This window comes from Ricinus communis, chromosome 5, assembly GCF_019578655.1.
Source record: "Ricinus communis isolate WT05 ecotype wild-type chromosome 5, ASM1957865v1, whole genome shotgun sequence".
Classification (NCBI taxonomy): Eukaryota; Viridiplantae; Streptophyta; class Magnoliopsida; order Malpighiales; family Euphorbiaceae; genus Ricinus; species Ricinus communis.
Window position 1 is genome coordinate 23388417 of NC_063260.1, and position 21998 is coordinate 23410414.

Here is a 21998-nt window from a genome sequence, read left to right on the forward strand (position 1 = left end):
TACTTTGTCTGTTGGACACAAATTCCCCTTGACAAAGTGTGTAGGAAGGTGCTAATCTTTGGGGGGAAGAAAGATATTAAGAGAACTCGAGTTTGTTTTGGCATTACATTAATGATTATGGAATCATATAAAGACAGGAGTTTTCTGTTATCCATATCTTAAAAAGCATTATTTATTTAAAGTATTCAAATAGTAATTGGTTATTTTGTATCTTACCCATAATTTAGTCCCAGGATTTATAATTATAAAATTAGATTATAGATATGCTTTCAAGATATTTTAGAATACAGGCTACCTACAGGGACCACAACTAGCTAGTATTCTCATGTCTATCTCTGTATTACCTCAATAGAATGCTCACATACGTACAAGAATAACTTGTCCTATATAAAGGCCACCATATCCGATGAAAATAATCACCCATTCAACAATTTCAGTGACTAAAACTTTCTAGCTAGCATGGAGTCCAACCGCAAGCGCAGAGTAGGTTTCATGAAGGGCAAGCTGATGCCATTCTATCGATCGCCCAAGCCGACCACTACTAATGTTAATCAGTACAGCAGCAAGGTTATTAAGCCTAGTCAATCATCCAGTACTTATAACGTTGTTCATCATCACCATCATCATCAGGACTATATTATTGCTCCGCCGAAGCAGAAGGTCTCATTTGTAGTACCTGCTGCTGCTGAGAACAACCGCGCCGATAAGTTATTAAGCCAATTGGATAAGCTCTATGGGATTTCTGTGGATGAGAGTGTAGATGTCAGAACTGCTACTTATATCTCTTCTGTTCAAGAGCGTTTCAAGCTTGAACGAAGCAACTCAGAACGGGTGAAATTTGAAGATAAGAAATAACGATTATTATTATTATTATAAAAATACAGATAGCCTGTCCTGCAGCAAGTGATCATGATACTTTATAGTAATAAATATAGTATCATTTCTGAAGAGAGGTGTGTGTTACATTTATTGTTAATTAAAAATCTCTGTAGGATTAGGGCTAGATCTTAGATTAATGCATACGTTTGCATTGCTTAATGAAGTACTCATGAGAATTTTATCTTAACTATTCATTCTGTATTTGAACTTTCTCACAAAAATGAACTATGCTTACCGAAATTGATTCTATTATACATTTATGTCTAATTCTTAATAATATGCCTTTATCACCCTTAAAAACCCAGGTCGGGCTTAGCCGGGGGCTTGGATTTTTCTTAAAACTAAGCTTAAGTTTGGCCAGCTTTAATTACTCGACATTAAAGTTTTGATTTACAATTAAAAATATATGATTTCTTACACTCAATTTATTATGTACTTGGAGCGTCAATGACATAAATTATCCTTAACTTAAATGTCCGTTCTTATTGATAAAATTTGTTAAGCTGCTCTATATACTATTTACTAAACAAATTGCACCTCCTTTATAAAACAATAATTTCTTACAAATGTATTAATCAATAAATTATCAAAGTCCTCTCGTTTTACACGTTATATTACCAATTATGCCTTTTTATTAATATATTATTACATCTGTTCCATTTAGTATAATCAAATTTTATACATATAAATATGTATTAAATAAAAAATTCAATCTAAATCTTAGAAGTTAAAAGTATTTATAATCAATGGTTATGTAATATGCAAGCAGAAACAAACAACTCCATACACGAGCCTTGACGGGCTAAAATATAAATAAATATATATCCACTATAGCTTATGCTTAAATATTTAATTAATAATATAAAAAAAGCAATGATTGAACTCTCGACTTCTTAATTATAGATGCTTTAATAACAAGTTGGTTGAAGTTGCTAGATGAATCTCTAACAATAATTTTATATCTCTAAGAGTTCCAAATAACATTAATTAAGGATGAACGAGTGAAGAAATTTCACCTATTTTATTATATATTGTTATTTCAAATCGAATTTATTAGGTTAGTTTCAATAAATGTTATTTTTAAAAATGGCCTATAATTAATAAACTCTTAAAAGGTCGGACCAAGCAGGTCTAAGAGACAAATTATATATCTAATTTGAATTTTTATTTTCCTAATTGACCATATGAATGTTCTAATTGCAAATTTCCTTTTTTGGATATACTGTCTTAAAACATTTTATTATTTTTCTTAATTTTACTAACAATTTATTTTCTTTATGTATTAAATATCAAAGTTATAAATTTCATTCCCGCTGTTTTCCAGATTTATCATTAGAACGAAATATATATATATAATCCGAAACAGAATGCCGAAATACTCCGGTACCGAAATATCTTGTTATAATATATTTATAATTTTGGACCATTAAAATACAACACTACAAAATTATTACTCATAATCTAATTAAATAACATATTAGAAAGCAACAAGCAAACATAAAACTTTTCATTATTACAAAATTACAATAATAAAATTCTTTTTAATAATACAATAGACTAAAATACAAAATTTATCTTGTGGTATAAAATTATGAAAATCAAATTACATAAATCTTGAGTTGTTATTACTAAATAATATAAATTAAATCAAAAAAATATTTTAATGAATTAGTAAAAAGAATGCATGGCTATTGTAGAGCACAAGATGAGATGATAGATAAAGATAAAGAAATTAATATACATGATTTTAGATTTTTATTTTTTAAAAATTTTAGATTTAATTTGTTTTTATCGATAGAAAAAGAAAAGATTTTATCGAGTTAAATATTGTCGAACTATTTAATTCAATTCAATGATATAATACTTTTTATAAAGTCATTTTATCTCGGACTATCTTGTTAATCTCGGCCAGAATGACCATTTCAGTCTAATCTTGATCGTTCTGGTCAGAGATTTTGGCCGATACAGAATAAAAGATATTAAGTTCCATTTTTTTTTTTAATAAAATGAAATATTTTGACCATTCCAGTTGGAACGGAACGGATTCAATAACCATGTTAATATGAAAACTTTTAATGTTTTAATGTTTTGATTTGTGTATTAAAAATCACCTCTAAATATCGGTTTAGAAGATCCAAACTTGCCTCTTTGAAGTTTTGTTGGATGCACGTAGTAGAGGTATGTATTTCCTCTAAGCAGCTAACTATTAGAAGTATTGATGATTAATTGAAAAACACATAATTTGCCTAAGATATTGACCAAGCTACCTTAATCATATTTTACTTCGTGAGAAACCCACTTTGGGTGTCTTTCTGAGATTAAGAATTTAATACAAACCCCTAATATTTACTGATGTTTGCCTGATGAATTTCTATGATCAATGAAGAGTGTGTTTTTATTTATAAATTCTAAGATTACATTGTTTGATGATTGTAAGTATATATACATGAAGTGCAACGGTAGCCTAATCTATACTGGTTGCCTTGTAAACTCTATCCAACGTTCCTTTCTGTTTAGGGAAGGTAGAAGTGACTATTCCCTGCCACAGGGATGGTTGCTTCCTTTTTTTCCTGCAGCCTGTGATGAGTAGCTCGCAGGCTTTCCCGAGGCTCTCTTTCCACTGCTCTTCCGTTACAGTCTTCAACACTCCCCCTCAAGATGGGTTCGTAGAGGTTAATCGAACCCATTTTGCTGAGAATGATTTTGTGACTATTTTTGTTGAGGGCTTTTGTAAAGATATCGGCCAACTGATCTTAGCTTCTCACGAATGGTGTTTCAATTTCCCTTGATTATACTTTTTCTCTGATGAAGTGACAATCCACTTCAATGTGCTTTGTACGTTCATGAAACACTGGATTGGATGCAATGTGACGTGCTGCCTGATTGTCGCAGTACATCTTCATAGATCCTTTACATTCAATCTTTAAGTCCTAGAGTACTTGCTTGATCCAGATAAGCTCACTGGCTATAGAGGCCATGGCTCGATACTCAGCTTCTGCACTTGACCTTGCCACAACATTTTGTTTCTTGCTTTTCCAAGTCACCAAGTTTTCTCCTACGAAGGTGCAAAAACCTGTGGTTGATTTCCTATCACAGCTTCCTGCTCAATCTGCATCAAAGAAGCCAACTATGGTGTTAGTGTTGTTTTTCTTCATCCAGATTCCTTGTCCTGGGGTGCCCTTGAGATATCTAAGTATCCTGTCGATAGCTTCTGAGTGACTAGTACGGGGTGCGTGCATGAATTGGCTTACCATACTCATAGCGTATACAATATCAGGCCTTGTGACGGTTAGATAAATTAACTTTCCTACCAGACGCTGATATTGGCCTATGTCTGAGACAGGCTCACCATCTTTTAAATTAAGTCTGACATTGGTTTCCATTGGAGTGTTGGCTGGCTTGACTCCCAGTTTCCCTGTCTCCTTTAGTAGGTAAAGGACATACTTCCTTTGAGATAGGACCAGTCCTTTGTCTGACTTGGCCATTTCTATTCCGAGAAAATATGACAGTTGACCTAAGTCTTTGATATCGAATTCTCTTTTTAGACTTTGCTTGACCTTTTCAATTTCTTGGTCATCATTTCCTGTTATTATGATGTCATCAACATATACAAGGACAACAATAGTATGTGAGTGTGCATGCTTGACAAACATAGAGGAATCAGAGGTGCTTTTACTGAAATTAATATTCAAAAGAAAGAGGCTCAGTTTGGCATACCATGCTCGTGGAGACTATTTTAATCCGTAAATTTCCTTTCTTAGTTTACATACCAGAGAGGAATCCGATGAAGATTTATGGCTGGGGGGAAGAGTCATGTAAACTTCTTCTACTAGGTTTCCTTGAAGGAATGCATTCTTTACGTCCATTTGAAAAAGGTTCCACCCTAGGTTAGTAGCAACAGATAATAGAATTCGAACGGTGTTCATTTTGGCAACGGGGGCAAAAGTTTCTTGGTAATCAACTCCATATGTTTGAGTGAATCCCCTGGCTACTAACCTAGCTTTGTGCCTCTCAATTGTCCCATTACACTTATATTTTATCTTGTATACCCATTTGCACCCTACGGTTTTTTTGGTTGGTGGTAGAGGCACTATGTCCCATGTGTTATTTTTTTCTAGGGCTTGAAGTTCTTCTTTCATGGCCTGACACCATTTTGGGTCGGTGTTGGCTTCATAAAAGGATGTGGGTTCGGTGTGAGCTGTAATATTGCTTAGGTAGGCCCGTTATGTGTTTGAGATGTGATCATATGTGATGAAGTGTTGGATTGGATACGATACCTGGTGAGACACATAGTCTCAAAGTTTTACGGGAGGGCGAGTCTGTCAAGTGGATCGTCTCAAGGCAATTTCTTCTTGAGTAGCTTCAGATCCATCTTCTAAATTCTCGGTGTTGTCACTTTCTCCCCTGAAGGAATTGCACTTGAGGGAATATTTGGTTCTGAGTCCCCTTCGGGGGGAGCATCCTGATTCGGTTAGCTGTAATCAGAAGAAACAAAGTTGTGCAGAAATAAAGGAGTGTGTGGCCCATGAGTGTGTGTAGAAGGAATCTGAGGATAGTTGGAGTCATTTTCTTTAAAGGAGATATCGCGAAATACATAAGTCTTGTGAGTGGAGGGGTCGTAGCATTTGTACCCCTTTTTTTGTGAGGAATACCCTAAGAAAATGATTTTAACGGAACTTTGTCAAACTTATGGTAGCGTTTGACATGGACATAACAAACGCAGCCAAAGACTCGGATGTGCCCTAATTCTATTTTGCGTCCTTTCAGAATTTCTAATGGACTTAGATTCTATAAGGTGACGCTTGGTAAACGATTAATTAGGTAAGTAGCAGTGAGAATGGCATCGGACCAATAGATATTAGGGACATGATTATGAAAGAGCAAAGTCCTAGTAACTTCAAGAAGATGGCGATTTTTTCATTCAGAAACTCCATTTTGCTCAGGGGTGTTAATGCACATGGTTTGATGCAAAATACCCTTTTGTTTAAAAAAATCAGAAAAATATTTGTTGACATACTCAGTACCATTATCTGACCGGAAGATTTTAATGTTGGTATCATACTGATTTTGAATAAAATGAAAAAATTCTTGAAAGTAAGTGAAAACCTCATTTTTTCCTTTAAGTAAAAAAACCCAAGTAGTGCGGGAATAGTCATCAATGAATGTGATAAAATATCTGTAGTGATTATAAGTTTCAACAGGGGCAGGTCCCCAAACATCAGAATGGATTAATTCAAACGGTTTGGTAGAGACAGAGGAAGATAAAGGAAAAGGTAAGCGAGTATGTTTTGAAAATTTGCACACATCACAGCAACTAGAATTCAATTTATAACAAAATAATTTATTTAAGACAGAATCAGATGGATGCCTAAACCGCCAATGCATCAACATGCCTTGATTGACAGTGGGAGAGGCTGTGAGGCATTAGCTGGTTGGGTTGATAAGATAATACAGCCCTTTTTTTTGTCGCCCTTCACCAATTGTCTTCCCTGTTACTCGATCCTGAAATTGCACTGACGATGGTGAGAAAATAACATTGCAATTTAAATCACGAGTTAATTTGGCAACAGATAATAAATTGGATTTAAAATCAAGTAATAATAATACATTATGCAATTGTTTATTAAGTAGCATGGTGGTGCCTTGGCCATAAATAGTGGCCTTATTTCCATTGGCGACCGTCACATGTTGGGAATCAGCAATGGGTGCAAGATTTTGCAGATTCATTGGATTCCAGGACACGTGATCGGTGGCTCCGGAATCAATTATCCATTGATCATTTTGATAAAAATTTACAGTTTTTAAAGAAGAGTGAGATACCGAACCTGACCTATTTGACTGCTGTTGGTCCATGGCTTGGATTTGGGACATCAAATGGGTGAGATGTATGTTGGAAACTGCTGGGTCGGGTTGTTGGGCCGGAGCAGATGGACCGGGTCGAGTCGAGGTAGAACCGGGTGGGGTCGGGTTGAACGAACCGGGTCGGGCCGGGTTGGCGGAACCGGGTGGGTCGAGAAAGAAAAATCGGATCCCATATACCCTTTCCATTAGGGTTTTTTCTTCCTTCTCCTTCTTCTTCTCTCCCCGCCTCCCCTAACCTCTTCTCACCTGCAGCCTCAGCCGATCACTTTTCTCCTCGCTCCTCTCTCCCATCCCCGAAGATTTGGTTTTAGCTTGGGATGAAGAAACCAGTAGGCGTCGCGGTGATGACCCTATTTTTTATAGTGGTCACACCGTTCTACGCTGCTTGGTTCTCTCTTTGGCCGAGCCACGTCGTGGGTAGGGAGGCGTCGAGTGGAGCAAGCGCGGTTGTCGGCAGTTTCGAGTGAGAGAGAGGTGTTCATAAGGCTTCGGCGAGTTTCTTTTCGCTGGATGATTGCAATTGCGGCATCTATTTTCGGAAGCTCGGTCGACAGGAGGATTTGCGATCTCAAGCTTTCGTAGCTCGAGTCCAATCCTTCCAGGTAAGTGTAAACTAGATCTTGCTCAGTCCTTTTTTGAATTTCTTGTGAATCTGTTGTCGGGGGAAGATAATTTTGAAGCTCTTCCCATCTGGTAAGAATTTCTGTGGCATATTCTGAGCCACTTTTCGTCCCTTGAGTGATTTATGCAAGTTCTTGTTTAAGGTTGAATATGTGTGCGAAGTTTTGTTGATGCCCGTATAATCCTTTTACTTTTGTCCGTATTGCCTTTGATGACTCTAACAACATGCGTAATCTTGATATTTGAGGTTCCATGGTGTTGGTTAACATTGACATTACCATGTGATTGTTGGTTTGCCATTCTTCAATTTTTTCTGCTTCTTCTTCGGTCGGGGCCTCTGGTCTCACTGGTTTGGGTCTGGGTTTTGTTCCTGTGACAAACCTAAGTTTCCTCCTGCTACTGAGGCCGATGTAGGCAAATTTTGACCATTCAAAGTAATTTTGATTTCCTTTCAAAATTACACTGGTTAGTTTGCTGTCGTTTTGAGACATTATGAACTTTTTAGTTCTGAGCAGAAAAAGAAAGGTTGGTTTATGTTTGATTGATTCTTCACAGGTTTGAAACCTGCTCTGATACCATGATGAATTTCCGTGATCAATGAAGAGTGTGTTTTTATTTATAAATTCTAAGATTACATTGTTTGATGACTGTGAGTATATATACATGAAGTGCAACGGTAGCCTAATCTATACTAGTTGCCTTGTAAACTCTGTCCAATGTTCCTTTTTGTTTAGGGAAGGTTGAAGTGACCATTCCCTGCCACAGGGATGGTTGCTCCCTTTTTTTCCTGCAGCCTGTGATGAGTAGCCCTGCACAGGCTTTTCTGCCTGTGCAGTGTCTGAGGCTCTCTTTCTAGCTATCTTCTGGTTACAGTCTTCAACATTGCCGTTTGTAAAAAGGAAAATCCTAGGACTTCATGCTGAAGCTTAATGTATTGTTTTCTTTTGGACTTGAGCACAGGCCAATTTCAGATCTAATATAACAAATCAAGTTCCTGGCTGTCTTAGGCATACGGAAGAAGAGTCCAAGAATTGATTATAATTCATAAAGGCGAAAGCCAGCATCATTTTATTCTATGCTTAAGAAAAAGAGGTACATTCAGTACTGTTGTTGAATCAGATTATCATACTGCTTCACGTGCCTCTTTGCAAAAGTGGAACTCTTTTTCTAATTCTAAATCAATCTCTGGACTTTGTGATTTGTGTGAAGTTAAGAGAAGTGGAGAGAGAATCTGAAATCTGGAATGTCCCTATATACTATGAAAATATTTGGAGCTTTCCAAGGGCACTATGGCTTGTTTCGCAAGAGGGAGGTTCTATTTCTAATCTTATTTTTTGTATTCCTTTCTTCCAAAAATTCTCTCTATATATCAAAAAATTATTTAAAAAGCCTATCGATCGCAAAGAGAAACCAAAGTTGTCTAGAAGCAACTAAGTCGCATAAAGACAACAAATATATCACTAAGTATCCTAAAAGTGACTCGATTGCAAAAGAGACTAAAATTGCCTAGGAAGTGACTAAATCACAATAACACAGTTGCCGACTACTTATGGAGAAACAGTACAATTATACCTGCCTATAAAAATCACAGAAATAAAAGAAAATTGTTAATTAGAAAGTTACAGTAGGAAGACCATCAAGGCAAATTATCTCCGATGGGAGGGAGGAGTAACAGTCGACGAGCTAAAGGTAGAGGAATAGACAGCAAACGGAGCTCCAGGCGTCTCAATCACCGAAGCATAATGTTCCTCGTCGACATAGATCTTATTTTCCAAAAAGGACAAGTCCAGGTCAGGGTATCAAACACGGGTAGGATCTGATCAACCAACTCCTCTATCTTCAATCAATCTAAAGTCTTCAACCTCACGCCTTATAATGCGCATCTTCAGAAGTCTTCTCCTCCCCTACGATCGACTCAAGAGACTTGCTCTGGTCACTGGTCAGCTCAGCTTTGATCTCTATTCTCCCAACCCTTGCATTGCAACTGCAAAAACGTTCATGAAAAGAAGAAAAAAACAAAAAAGTATAATCATGTTTATAGCAATCAACTCATTCTTCCTAGGAAATTTCTTACTTCATCTTTGTACCACTTGCAATAAGGCTGATTAAGCTAAGAAAGATTTTTCATGAGTCCATTTATAGTCTTTTCGTAGTAATTAAATTAGTTTGATTTCAAAAATATGACTATAATTAAGAAATCTACTATCCAAAATATCTATTAAAAATGTTATTATCTAAATAAATAGTTGATATTTATTTGTCTATATACTTGGTGCATTATATGAACTCATAAAAGTTATACTGTCGTTTCATAAGCCATTAAGCGTAAAATTAATGAGAAGTCGAGTTGAGAGAATTTTTCTTTTAATAAATTAGCTATAATCTGGATCAAACTCGAATTATTTCAGTATAAGTATGACTGAGCTAAAACTTATTGGTACTAAAACTTCTGAGCTACTCGTCAGTCTGGAATTCTTTTCCTATATTGACACTTGACGATAAATACTCAAATTATATATTGAAAGACCATAAATTGTTTCTAGTTGAAGAATGGAGCAGAGGATAAGGAGGAGTCAGGGTTACTCTTAGACCTCTGCTCCATTATCATTTAAAATCCTGAAACCACCTCCACTTGCAATTTCTAGAAGGACTGCAGAAAGCTTTTGACTTTTCTCTGAGAGAGCAACACTAGTCTACAGGTCCCCGTAATCTGTTTGAATTTATACGAACTTCTCAAGGCTTTTCGTTGGTTCAATTATGAATCTCTTGCACTTGGATACTAGTAGTAGTAAATATAATTTATCTTCAGTTTTTGGTTCTCATGATTCTCTTTCACTTGGATACTATTAATAAAATTCGTAGTCAGGTTTTGGTTCTTATTGATATGTTGGATTTGGACAAAAGAAATTGCTTGCCTTCTTTAAGTGAGTCTAACACTTCTAAATAAAGCAAGCCAACAACTCAGATGCTTCCTGAACATCAATAAACCAGATAGAAATTACTGATCGTCAACTTTAGCCACTCAGCAGTACACTGCAATCTTGCTAGTAATTAATGTGATGCGGCTAAATAATACAATCAATGCAAATTGAAGAGCAGAAAGTGAATACGTGCAGCTAAATTAACCAACATCCAGAAAACAAAAACCTACCCGAAAAAAAACACGACTAGCTGATCAAATAATTAAGTAGAGGAATCATGACAAACAAACAGCGGGCCGAATATCATCAGTCATCCTGTAGTGATGTGTACACCAATGGCAATAAGAAAAATGGTGATGAGGCCAAAAAATATGATGGTATGGACAAACACAGAAACTCCACTAGTTTGCAGATTGGCGAACTCAACCACTCTGCTATTTCCTGGTAGCTGAAACAACACCCCTGGCGACAGCACCACAAAAAGAACTACAGCTATAACCACTGGACCCCAATCCGCCATTCGCTGCTCTTCTTGCCAACTTCCTTACACCTTTCTTCTCTTACTTGCACACAGCACCAGACACGAACCGGACTTTGAAAATAAATGCGGAGCTCCATACTTATGGTCGGAGAAGGACAAGATGACGAGTTGAAAAAATCTAATTAAGGACAAAGAATAGGTTAAAGATCAAAGCAAATATGCAAGGAAGAGGGCATCGGTATCAACGGTAGTCTGATAGCTAAATTCCTACAGCGGACGGCGTATATTCTAACACGCTATTTCCAAATCTTTTTTTAATTTTTTTTAGTGGACGGCTGTTTTCTACTGACTAAATAAAATACAGTAGATTTTTGCAGTTCTAATCGCATGTTCAGGTAAGTTCAAAACGTTTGTTTGCATTTCTTTCCTTTAATCCCTCATGCATCTGGCATCTGCCATCTCATTTACTGTGAAGTTGATGTCATAAACTCGTATGGCCTTCTTAATTAGTTTTATCGAGATAAGAATTCTGCATGTGGTACATAAGCTATAGGTGGCATACATATACAGGGCACCACTCTGGAACAAGTTATCAACGTGGGCCATTTGTTTCTTTTAAGTCTCTCTTTGTTGCTTCTTGTTTGAGCAAATAACGAAGGTGGGTGCGTGTCCTATATATATATATATATATATAGGAACAGGCAAAACAAAAACGAATAGGAGCAGAAAATGGAAGGTTATTTTTCAGATATGAATAGGTGTTTTCTTTGCTTTTCTGTTCTTAGAAAAAGAAAAGGCACTCCAACCAAAGCCTCCAAGGAAATGCGACCAAAGTGCAGACAGTCAAACCGAGTCCCTTGTCTAGAGAAAAAGAGCTTCCTTTTACTATCCCAAATAACAATGTGACATCAGGTTCTGTTACTTAAATTTCCTTCAGTACTCAATGTTTCTGTTTTATGCCCAAATCTATATCCTTGATTAACCTTATCATCCAACATTAATATTTTAAGAACTAATTTATGCATTACTATGAGAATTGGTCCTCTTGAACTAAATGAGTGAGCTGAGTCATGTATTTGTGTTCATCAAAGATGATAATATAAAATGTAATTCTCAATCACCATATATATTTTTCTCCAAAGTTCTAGCAGCAAATATCTCGCATGAACATGTAATTATAATGAATGATCTTAAATTATAGTTCGTTTAAATCCGGTCAATACTTAATAGCTTGTAGTTAAATAGTAAGACGTAATGTTTAGCACCATATTTATCTGTTAATTGAATTTACCCACGATCATTCTTTTCTGCATGATACTAAAAAATACAGAGAAATGAATGTTCACGAGACTACTGAAATTTGGTTCAAGTCTGATCGAATTGGTGATCTAGGCTCGAGCTCAGTCTGAATACACAGATCTATAGTTTCATCCATAAAAAACAAATAGTCAAGTGGGCTGAACCAGAAAACAAAAAAAGAAGAAGAAAAAACCTTAAGCAAAAGCTCCTATGATTTTTGAGCCATGTAATTACTTGAGCTGAGCCCATTAAAATCCCCTATTGCTGAGGGTTATCTGTACTCTAGTTTCAGGTCTTTTTGACCATAAAGAGAAAGACTAAAACCCCAAAAACAGGAGAAAAGAGAAGTATGCTTCTTCTTCCTTAATGATCAAGGATACAGTTGTTTAATTGCGCTTCTAAAGAAGCTGAACAATGCAATAAGACAAGACAAGAAGCAATTGTACTATTAGCCAAGAATTAAGAGGACCTTTACACATGCATAAGCTTGTCCACTTCCCTTTTATTTTCTTTTGTTATTTCTTTAATAAAGTCTACATCTTCATCAATCTCTAAAGCTAGCAAAAAGAAGCCTTCAAGTGGTCAATTATTACAAGTTAGTGAAATAAAAGTTGGCTTCTTTCTTTCCATACTCATAAAGAAAAACCCACTATAGAGGCATACCTTTCCTCTCTTCTAAACCTACCCACACCCCCTTCTTTCTCACTAAGTTTCGCATCCCCATCTCCTTAATCACCAAGAAAATTAGCCCTATTCGTTTGCCTACATATTTGAATGTTGTATCACTGTCCCCTTCTTATCTATTCTTGAAGAAGTATTCCATCTCAAAATCCCATATCTCAATCCAAGTTGTTAAAAAAAAATAGAAAATCAAAGAAAGAAAAGATGAGTGCTGATTGGGGACCAGTTGTTGTAGCAGTGGCTTTGTTCATCCTATTGTCACCAGGGCTATTATTCCAGCTACCAGCAAGAACAAGGGTTGTAGAATTTGGGAACATGAATACAAGCGGGATTGCTATTTTGATTCATGCTGTAATATACTTTTGCATAGTCACCATTTTGATTGTTGCTATTGGTATTCACATACATGTTAATTAATTCATTCCAAAAACTTGTCAGGTTTTTCCATTTTTCTTCTTTTTTCTCTATTCGTCTTCCCTGATTTGATCTGACAGCATGTTAGCCGCTTCTGTAAGTCCAAAGCTATGAATTCTGAAAGCAAAGTCAATCACTTCTACTCGCATATCATATGTTTAAAGTTCTTAGAAGTAAAGTCCCTCATTTCCAACTTCTCAATCTTGCGTTCGTTCTTTTTCTTTTTCTTCTTTTCTTTATTTTTGGTTAACAGAAAGGATGGGAGGAGCAGGCTTTCTCACCCATTACACTCCTAGCTAACTGTTGCTGCCATAACTGGCTCTAAATATAATGCACATATTGAAATGTAAACTTTAGAGGTGTTTCATGTTCATAGACAATTAACCAATGAAATGCTAAATGCTACCTTTGAATCCTTTTCCTTTCTCTTTTTAAATCCTTGTAATTGTCCAGGTTTCAGAGGTGAGCAATAGAACAAATACCTCCTTAATCAGTTTTACCAATGGATACGATTTACAAACTAATCCACGATTTTTGTTTCTTTTTCTTCCTTTTTTTATTCTCTTTTGCAGACTGCAGAGTTGCATTACAAGGTCAAAATGACATAAATCAACTTAGAAACGTAGTATATAGACAAAATCACGAATTAAGCATGTGAACAAGGCTTGAGACATATGTATAATTAAATAGCAGCTAGTCATACACACCACACATTCAAAAATGAATCTTGATCTTGTTCAAATCCAAGAGCCACACAACCTGAAAGTTTCTATTCTCAAATCAAAGATCTATGCTCTTATATTTCACATTCATATGTATAATTAATTGAATGGAATTAGCAGCTCACAACATAAAACCATAATCAACTAACTACGACAAAAGAGCCCATCTCCTTTTAATCCAAGATTGATATTTCTATAATAGAAAAAGAAAAGAAAAAGCAGAGAGAGAGAGAGAGCAGAACAGAACATAGATCTACCATCTTATCACCATCGCATAAACATACCGGGTAGATCAACCAGCATAGATATGAACATGAACAGCCAAGATGAGAATAGCATAAAGAGTGAAAAAGATAAGAGTGTGAACTGCTATAGCTTTGCCGTTAGTCTTCAAGCTTCCAAACTCCAGAGTTCGGCTGTTTCCAGGTATCTGAAACAAAAGTCCAGGCGTTAGCAGCAGAAACAGCACCACTCCTATTAATACTGGCCCCCAGTCCGCCATTAATTTAATATGGCGGTCCTTCTTCTTTTTTCTTTGAATGGGAAGTAAGTGCAGAACTATAATGTAATTGTTAGCTTTAGAGAGATGAGGGAGTGAAGAGGATGTTGCAGAGAATGCGTAGCGACAGCTGGGGTAACTATGGCGATTGGAACTACTTGCTTCCTCGTAGTAATAACAAAGATGCACGCTCAGCAAGTCTTTCTTTTGTATTTCGCTTGACTAGGAAAGAGGCGGTGCACGCGAATCTAACACTATTTTATCACTAATCAGTAATCTCCTAAACAATATTAAAGAATCAACAAAATTAATTCCCATCCGTGCATCAGTAACGTTATCTTTTCAATTTAAAAACCTTGAGCTCTAATTTTTCTTTTCTTTTTCTTGAAATAATAATGTATACAATGAAAATTTAATAATAATTAATTATATAATAATATTAATAAAGTTGGCAATATCTAAACGAGAGTTTATCATTCATAATCTTTTCATAAAAAACCTTCAATATCGTAAGATTTCTTTTTTCTTTTTTAGAATTATTAATTAATATAATTATAATTAATTATAAAAATAATATTAATTAATAATTATATTTATATATAATTAGACTAGAATTATATAAATATGAAGATTATAAATTATTTTTATCTAACATATTTTAAAAGTAATCTCTTTTTATAGTAGTTGTCATCTTTTAAAATTCATAAAATTTAAATTAAATCTTTTATCTAAAAATATCTATACATAAATTTATTAATATAGATTAAGTATATATAATAACAATTCAATAGAATATATGATTAGTATTATTATATAAATAGAAGATTTAATAGTCCATTGATATATTAATTATAATTCTATAGAATAATGTGTAAAATGTGCTTTATCCATTATAAAAAGAAACGCCACTTTCTAATTTTTCGATCATGCAAAATTATTGTTTGTCTTTTTATTTAATAATTAACAGTTAATAGTCAAAAGAGTTTCTATTTTAGCATAAAAATATTATCATATAAAATTAAATCTTAATTTTCTTGTATCGAAATATAAGTTTTTATTAAATGTATTTTGAGTTTTAGTATAATGGACCTCTTATTCAAATTTAATTAATTTTAAATTAAATAGTAATAATGAGTAAATTGTTAAGTCCAATAAAAATAATGTAAATAATTGATATTTAGAATATTTAAGTAAAATATTTTAGTAAAAAATAGTAAAAACGGATGATATATGATATTAAACTAAATTTATTTTAATTTCTACGTAAGTGGAAAATATATTTTGTAAATAAAAAATTTTGTTAGAAAAGATCTAAATAGAGAGAATACTATAAATAGAAAACAGGAAATATTACAGTGAGAGAAAGAGAAGGAGAGAATTAGGAGTAATTATCATATCATATCACAATTGGCATATATAATGTCAAAACGAGAAAATGATAGGCATATATAATATTAATAGATAAAATATTTTACGATTTAAATAAAATATAGTCCTAAAGTTAAAGGCATCGCAGTGGTTGTGATGTAGGATAGTAAAGGACAGCCGTCGATCTTCCCGACATCGAGATTGAGGCCAGAAGTAGCACATAAGAATGCCTATAATCAAAAGAAAAAGAAAAATCCACTAAAACCCACCTTAAACGACCATCCATCAGTTTTCAAGGGATCCACTGTTCTTATTAACAACTTTAGCCTATAAGAAGACAAAGACAGTCAGAGGAATAATGCACTAAATTAGGAAAAAGAGATGTAATTAGATTTTTTTTTTATCATCTTAATCTTTAAATGTATTTTAATTAAATATTTGATATTATAATGTTTGATATAATTTAATACATAATTTTATTCAATATATTTATATATACTGCATGTAAGTATTGAGACATTATCTAAAAATAAAATTTAAATATATTTTAAATTAAATAAAATGATAGGTTAGAGTTTAAATATTTATTATATTAAATTTAAAGTAATTAAATAATTAAATTTATACATCTATTTATGCAGTCGGCCGTTCTTTGACTAGTCTTGTGTGGGCCTTATTTTATTTTCTTTTTCTTAACAAAACAAAAAGAAAAAAGAAAGCATAATAAAAAGAATATGTATGGTTTAGGCAAGTTGCAAGGGATGGAATCAGGAGATGATCTGCAAGTTATTCGAATTGCTCGTCGAGAAACTCCACCTCCTGCTATTGCTTAAGCTTTCTTTGCATATATTCATCTAATAGCTTCTAAATTTAGATCCATCTCTCACCATTTTATTTATCATTCCTTTTAACACTATAGCTCATAAAATAGCTCGGGATGTATCCAAATTTTAATTTTTTTTATTTTTTTTATATTATCTCAATTAAAAAAATTTATTTATGATAACGCATGTATGGATTATATATATATATATATATATTTTACAAAAAATAAACTGAATACATAATTCGGACTTAGTCTAAATGGTTAAACATTTTATTGTTGAGAGAAAAAGGACAGGATTCATTTTTTTTTTTAATTTCTGATATTAAGTGTGCTATCACTATATACTTAATTATGGTCTCCCATATGTATGTATATACTAATTATGAATGGTGCATCCCACCAACTAATTATTTTTGAGTCTATGGAATTGTAAATGATTACAAATTTACAATTAATCATGGTTAACTGGAGAAAGTGATGTTCTTTGCCTTATCCAACAAACCAGAAAGTCTTGTTAAAAGTATAATACTCCAATATAATAAAGTGAATATTTGATCATGATAAGGTATTTCATATTTTAGCTTTTTTGTTGGAATCCTATTCTTCCCTCCCTGCTATAAAGGTCTTTTATTAGTCATTCTTTTCTATACCCTTCACTTTATTCTTAATTCTTCTTCTCCTTCTTCTTTGTACAAGTGTAGGTTTTGAAGAGCTGAAAAAGTGAAACTGGGTTCCTATTATTATTAGAAGAAGAAGAATGAACGATTGGGCTGCTCCTCTGATAGCTGCTGCACTGTTTGCATTTTTATCACCAGGTTTGGTTTTCCAAATTCCAGGAAAGGAAAGACCGTTTGATTTCATGAACATGAAGACTAGTATAGCTTCAATTTTTGCTCACTTGGTTATCTATGGTTTGTTTCTTATTTTGTTTTTTGTGGTTCTTCATGTCCATCTCTACGTCTAGGTAGCTCACGAGTGATTACTTCTGTTTCATGCTCTACTAGCTAGCTAAGAGCAGGATGATGTTATTCTTCTCCATTTGTCAAATGAGAACTGATTTGGGTGAATATATAGATATATATATATATAAAATTCCTAGAAGGTTACTTATTAGTTCTTATTATCGTATTTCAAGCAAATTCTTTTGATTTTGTCTAATATTCGGATGACCCAGCACAATTTGCTTTTGATCCAGCATGACCATCTTAATTAGTCATAACAAGTTCTTCCGAGAATAATCAAATGATTTGTTATCCAAAATTGTGGCTTTTGGTCTTCACATAACGAAATGGGTCAAGAGAGTCATTTGAGAGGACATAGCTCAATGGCCATAATTGTCTCAAATTGAAAGCACTGTTGATAGCCAAATATGAGGGATATGTTAGTGGTGGCAATCATTATTATTAGAATATTCTAATAAAAAAATTCTAGCCTATAAATAAAAAAGACCACAATGTCTTAATTAGAATAATATAACAATTATGATCCGAAACATTAATAATCAGCGGCCTCTTCACAAATCTCCAATTATAAACGAAAGCTCTTGGCTGTTGAGGGGAGGGATTTACTTTTACTCAATTACTCGTACGCATCCTGCGAGGAAAATGCTGGAGTGATGACACAACACTCACGACCAAACTCTTTAACAACTTGGATGGCTCCAGAAGACAAGAAGATGGTTTATTTTGCAACCAAAAAGGAGGGATTGTCCGTTTCATTGATTCTGAGGGAATCACTTGCCTCTGCACTGGATATTACATTATACGGTTGAATTAGGAATTGCTTAATCATAAATATTTTTGTATTAAGTAATAAAAAAACCTGATTAATATATTATAATAATTATACAACAATTGAGACCGAAGTGAATTAAAAGGTGCCATCTGGATCACTTTTCAGCTTTAATTGGTTCACTGCAGTTTCCTATGCATTTGATCGGAACTTGGTGTTTCTAATTCCAGAACACATGAAGCAAGTCCACAAATTCAAGCTCAATTAAATGTATATCCACCTCATCAACCCCATCTCATTGACAATTGCACATGTAAACCAAATCTACAACATCATTCGCTCCTTCCTGGATTGCCTAGAAGCCACCAAAAATTGTTTTGCCTAGTGGTACTAGAGTCGATGAGCCGATCCAATTCTAATCACTAATCACAATCATAACCCAGTTAACCAAAAAGTTTAAAAAAAAAAAAAAAACCTGAATTTCCAATTCCTTTGCTAATTATTAACAGATATGCTGGATATAAAATGAATTTTTTTGCTTATGATATAATCCAGTCTGTTTTTACTGATGGTAAAGAATTCAACTTGCAATCAGAAGGACAAAGACGTCACTGCATAGAATTACACATTCAGCCAAAGATTGTTGAAATCAAGAAATTCCACACCCCAACAAAAATTAATTTTCTACATTTGATTCTGACAAACCAAGTTCATATTACCAGCACAAATCCTCAGAAGTTCCACACAAGAAAAAAAGAAAAAGATCATGAAACCACATTGCAGTTCCAGAAAATTAGAATGATTATGAACCAATATACATGTGGACTCCAACAGCTAACAAAAAGATGCACATGAGAGCAAAATATAGGATGGCATGAACCAGTATGGAAACTCCACTAGTCTGAAAGTTGCCAAACTCAATGAATCGGTGACGACCCGGAATCTGAATCAGCAAACCTGGTGTTAAGAGTATAAACAGCACAACAGCAACAAAAACTGGTCCCCAATCCGACATCTTTTTCTTTCTTGATGATGATCTACTTAATGTGCGTGTATCTCAGTTCTCTCAAGTGATCACTCTCGATGGGACTATTGATGACAATGATAATAGAGTGAAAATGGTAGGAAAGATTGTGATTATAAAGATGTGGTATTTCTTTAAGAAGAAGAGACAAAGATTGATGACTAGGAAAAGCAAAGGTTAGAGAATCAAGCTATTCAGATTCATAGTTCCATAGCTCATCTCATCACATGCATTACATCAGAAGAAAGGAAGCTTCCAGGTAAATACTCACTTGCTACTGGTAACAATAAAAACAAGTGAGAACTCGGCATGGAACAAGTACAAGATCACACGCACAGCCAATTCTAACTCTTTTTCTTAGTTACCTAAGCACAAAACTAACTGATTAAAACATGGTGCTAATTAAAAAGCAACTTTATATGTTTTTCTTCTTCTTTTTAGTATGGAAAAGCTCATTCCAATTGCTTGTGGAGTGGAGATCCTGATAATGGATGTCTTCCATTATAGCCACCGCTATACTAAAGGGGCTCTTCTTCAATGATATTGTTCAATTTGACATGTCTCTCCTCCCCCCACCCCCCCATCCCCCACACCCCACTAAAGTCTTACCAAATTGGTGATTTTCCAATTGACAATGATGCGGATTTTTCATCTTTTTTCTTCTTTTCCTCGTAATCAATGATGTGGATCTTTGGTTTTGCTTCGTCACTAGGAATAGCCTTTTGGAGTCCACTGAAGTCTCGTGCTTTCAAATAGAAAGTATTTAATTATTATTAATTAGCTATTCTTCTTCGTGTTGTCTACTCATAGTTATTATTATATATTGTTACATTCAATTTATAAAAAAAAATTAACAAGAATTTCAAGTTTTATAATTATTTATAATATTTTACAAAATAACAATAAATATTTCAAAAAAATTATTTTAAAATATTGTTAAGACAATAATATAAAAACTATTTCAAAATTATTTATTAATCGATTTTTGATATCATATAAATTAATATTATAAATATAATTGATATTATTATTTTTGAGATTATAAATTATTAAATAATTGATCTTATTAAAAAATTAATTTAGTAATTAATATATAATATTGAAAACATAATTCAAATTTCATTTTTAAAAATTATAATTATTGTTTAATTAGAATATGACTTATTTTAATTAATAAATTAATAAAATAAATTATAAAATTTTGAATAAATTTAAATTTCATATGTCAAAAGTAAATAGTGAGACACAAGTGAAAAGTATATATACGTATCAAAAATATGTGTTAAAAAAAATTATGTCTTAAAATTGATATAGTATATATATTGATATTTTACACTATTCATTGAGCAAGATTTTAAAATATAAATGGGCTTAACATGTGAGAGGCCGAGATTACTTACTCGGCAATTCTAATTCTGCAAATCGTAAATCCAACACTTAAAAAAGGTAAAAAAAGAATACGACATCAGCTTGCCTTATGAAATTAATTTCATGATATACAATTGAAAACTGAAAGAGTCACGTAATAATCTTTTGATGTTTCAACTCCCGAAACAAAGATACTTCTCTTATTGCCAAGCAAAGGACTTTCTCAAGTTCATTGAGGAGCATAAAAATTAAAAAAAAAAATGATATTAATAGCTACAATCTGATATGATCAGACATTGATCAAATAGCAGAAAAAAATATAAAAAATATAAAAAAATAATCAATAGTGTATGTGAGTTAATATAAGATAGAATTTATTTGGTCTTAAAAGCACATACAGAATTATGAAAACAAATTTGATCATGGAATCAGTTGCCAACTTTTGAAGAATGATCCATTCTATATTCCATTTGAATTATACATGAAGACAACTTACTAGCACATAAAATTGTAGTTACAAGAATAAGCTAAGCTTTAATATGCTTGTACATATGTACTACCACGCTAGCATCTTTTCAAGAAAAATATGATCATAGCTCATATTACTCTACAAAGACATTCAACGCAATATCTTCCCAGAAAATGAAGAAAAAAAATGAAAAATTCGTCGACAGCAGGGTTCGAACCTGCGCGGGCGAAGCCCAACAGATTTCAAGTCTGTCTCCTTAACCACTCGGACATATCGACATTGTTGAGATATCATCAAAATCTATGTAAAGCAAATAAGCAATAGAAAGAATAAAGCAATTTGTATTTTCCTTCCGAAAAGAAACTTCAGAAATAATAATTTTCTGACAAAAAAAAGAAGAAGTAGAGAAATAATATATTAGAAAATTGATTAGCAAAAGCAGCCAAATAGACAATTAAACAATTGATCTTCACTGCTGCTAGTCGGAGTATTTGACCCCACTTTCACCTACCAATACGGATAAGTTTTAGTAAATACTAATTAGTCTTTGCTAAAACAAGACTAAAAAGCTGAGATGAGAAAATTATTTTATTGTTGGACGAGATATCACAATCATTTTAGATCACATGAATCACACCTTTTTCGTTATTTCTTCGTGACTGCTAATCACAAATGATTTTTTTGACACCTTAAACAAATACCATAAAATCAGAAACACTGTTTGATGTGTGAACTCAGCACTTAAATGATAATAATAATATTATGCAGTTGAATGAGCTTAATTAGTTAAAATCTCTCTTAGTTTAGAAAATAATAATTTTCATTCGTAAAAT

The 21998-nt window shown here is 33.5% G+C and overlaps 6 protein-coding genes and 1 non-coding gene across 7 annotated transcripts; 3 read left to right on the forward strand and 4 right to left on the reverse strand.

Annotated features, from left to right (window-relative positions):
- Positions 1-396: 396 nt before the first annotated feature.
- LOC8271432 lies at positions 397-1119 on the forward strand. The gene has a single exon (XM_002509451.4). The coding sequence runs from the start codon at positions 460-462 to the stop codon at positions 853-855; it is 396 nt and encodes a 131-aa protein (XP_002509497.1). The 5' UTR covers positions 397-459; the 3' UTR covers positions 856-1119.
- An 8953-nt stretch (positions 1120-10072) lies between these two features.
- LOC8271433 lies at positions 10073-12504 on the reverse strand. The gene has a single exon (XM_048375057.1). It carries the CDS (start codon positions 10801-10803, stop codon positions 10594-10596), a length of 210 nt encoding a protein of 69 aa, XP_048231014.1. The 5' UTR covers positions 10804-12504; the 3' UTR covers positions 10073-10593.
- A 162-nt stretch (positions 12505-12666) lies between these two features.
- LOC8271434 lies at positions 12667-13306 on the forward strand. Its single transcript, XM_015716096.3, has one exon. It carries the CDS (start codon positions 12949-12951, stop codon positions 13159-13161), a length of 213 nt encoding a protein of 70 aa, XP_015571582.1. The 5' UTR covers positions 12667-12948; the 3' UTR covers positions 13162-13306.
- Positions 13307-13871: 565 nt separating this feature from the next.
- On the reverse strand, positions 13872-14611 carry LOC8271435. The gene has a single exon (XM_015716152.3). The coding sequence runs from the start codon at positions 14380-14382 to the stop codon at positions 14173-14175; it is 210 nt and encodes a 69-aa protein (XP_015571638.1). The 5' UTR covers positions 14383-14611; the 3' UTR covers positions 13872-14172.
- Positions 14612-17175: 2564 nt separating this feature from the next.
- LOC107262693 lies at positions 17176-17686 on the forward strand. The gene has a single exon (XM_015729094.3). It carries the CDS (start codon positions 17331-17333, stop codon positions 17535-17537), a length of 207 nt encoding a protein of 68 aa, XP_015584580.1. The 5' UTR covers positions 17176-17330; the 3' UTR covers positions 17538-17686.
- A 1275-nt stretch (positions 17687-18961) lies between these two features.
- Positions 18962-19908, reverse strand: LOC8271436. Its single transcript, XM_025156304.2, has one exon. It carries the CDS (start codon positions 19317-19319, stop codon positions 19107-19109), a length of 213 nt encoding a protein of 70 aa, XP_025012072.1. The 5' UTR covers positions 19320-19908; the 3' UTR covers positions 18962-19106.
- Positions 19909-21361: 1453 nt separating this feature from the next.
- Positions 21362-21443, reverse strand: TRNAS-UGA. Its single transcript has one exon. It is a non-coding gene; the product is annotated as a tRNA-Ser (tRNA).
- Positions 21444-21998: the final 555 nt, after the last annotated feature.

Coding starts and splice junctions, on each gene's coding strand:
- LOC8271432 (XM_002509451.4), top strand. CDS start 460: ATGGAGTCCAACCGCAAGCGCAGAGTAGGTTTCATGAAGGGCAAGCTG.
- LOC8271433 (XM_048375057.1), bottom strand. CDS start 10,803: ATGGCGGATTGGGGTCCAGTGGTTATAGCTGTAGTTCTTTTTGTGGTG.
- LOC8271434 (XM_015716096.3), top strand. CDS start 12,949: ATGAGTGCTGATTGGGGACCAGTTGTTGTAGCAGTGGCTTTGTTCATC.
- LOC8271435 (XM_015716152.3), bottom strand. CDS start 14,382: ATGGCGGACTGGGGGCCAGTATTAATAGGAGTGGTGCTGTTTCTGCTG.
- LOC107262693 (XM_015729094.3), top strand. CDS start 17,331: ATGAACGATTGGGCTGCTCCTCTGATAGCTGCTGCACTGTTTGCATTT.
- LOC8271436 (XM_025156304.2), bottom strand. CDS start 19,319: ATGTCGGATTGGGGACCAGTTTTTGTTGCTGTTGTGCTGTTTATACTC.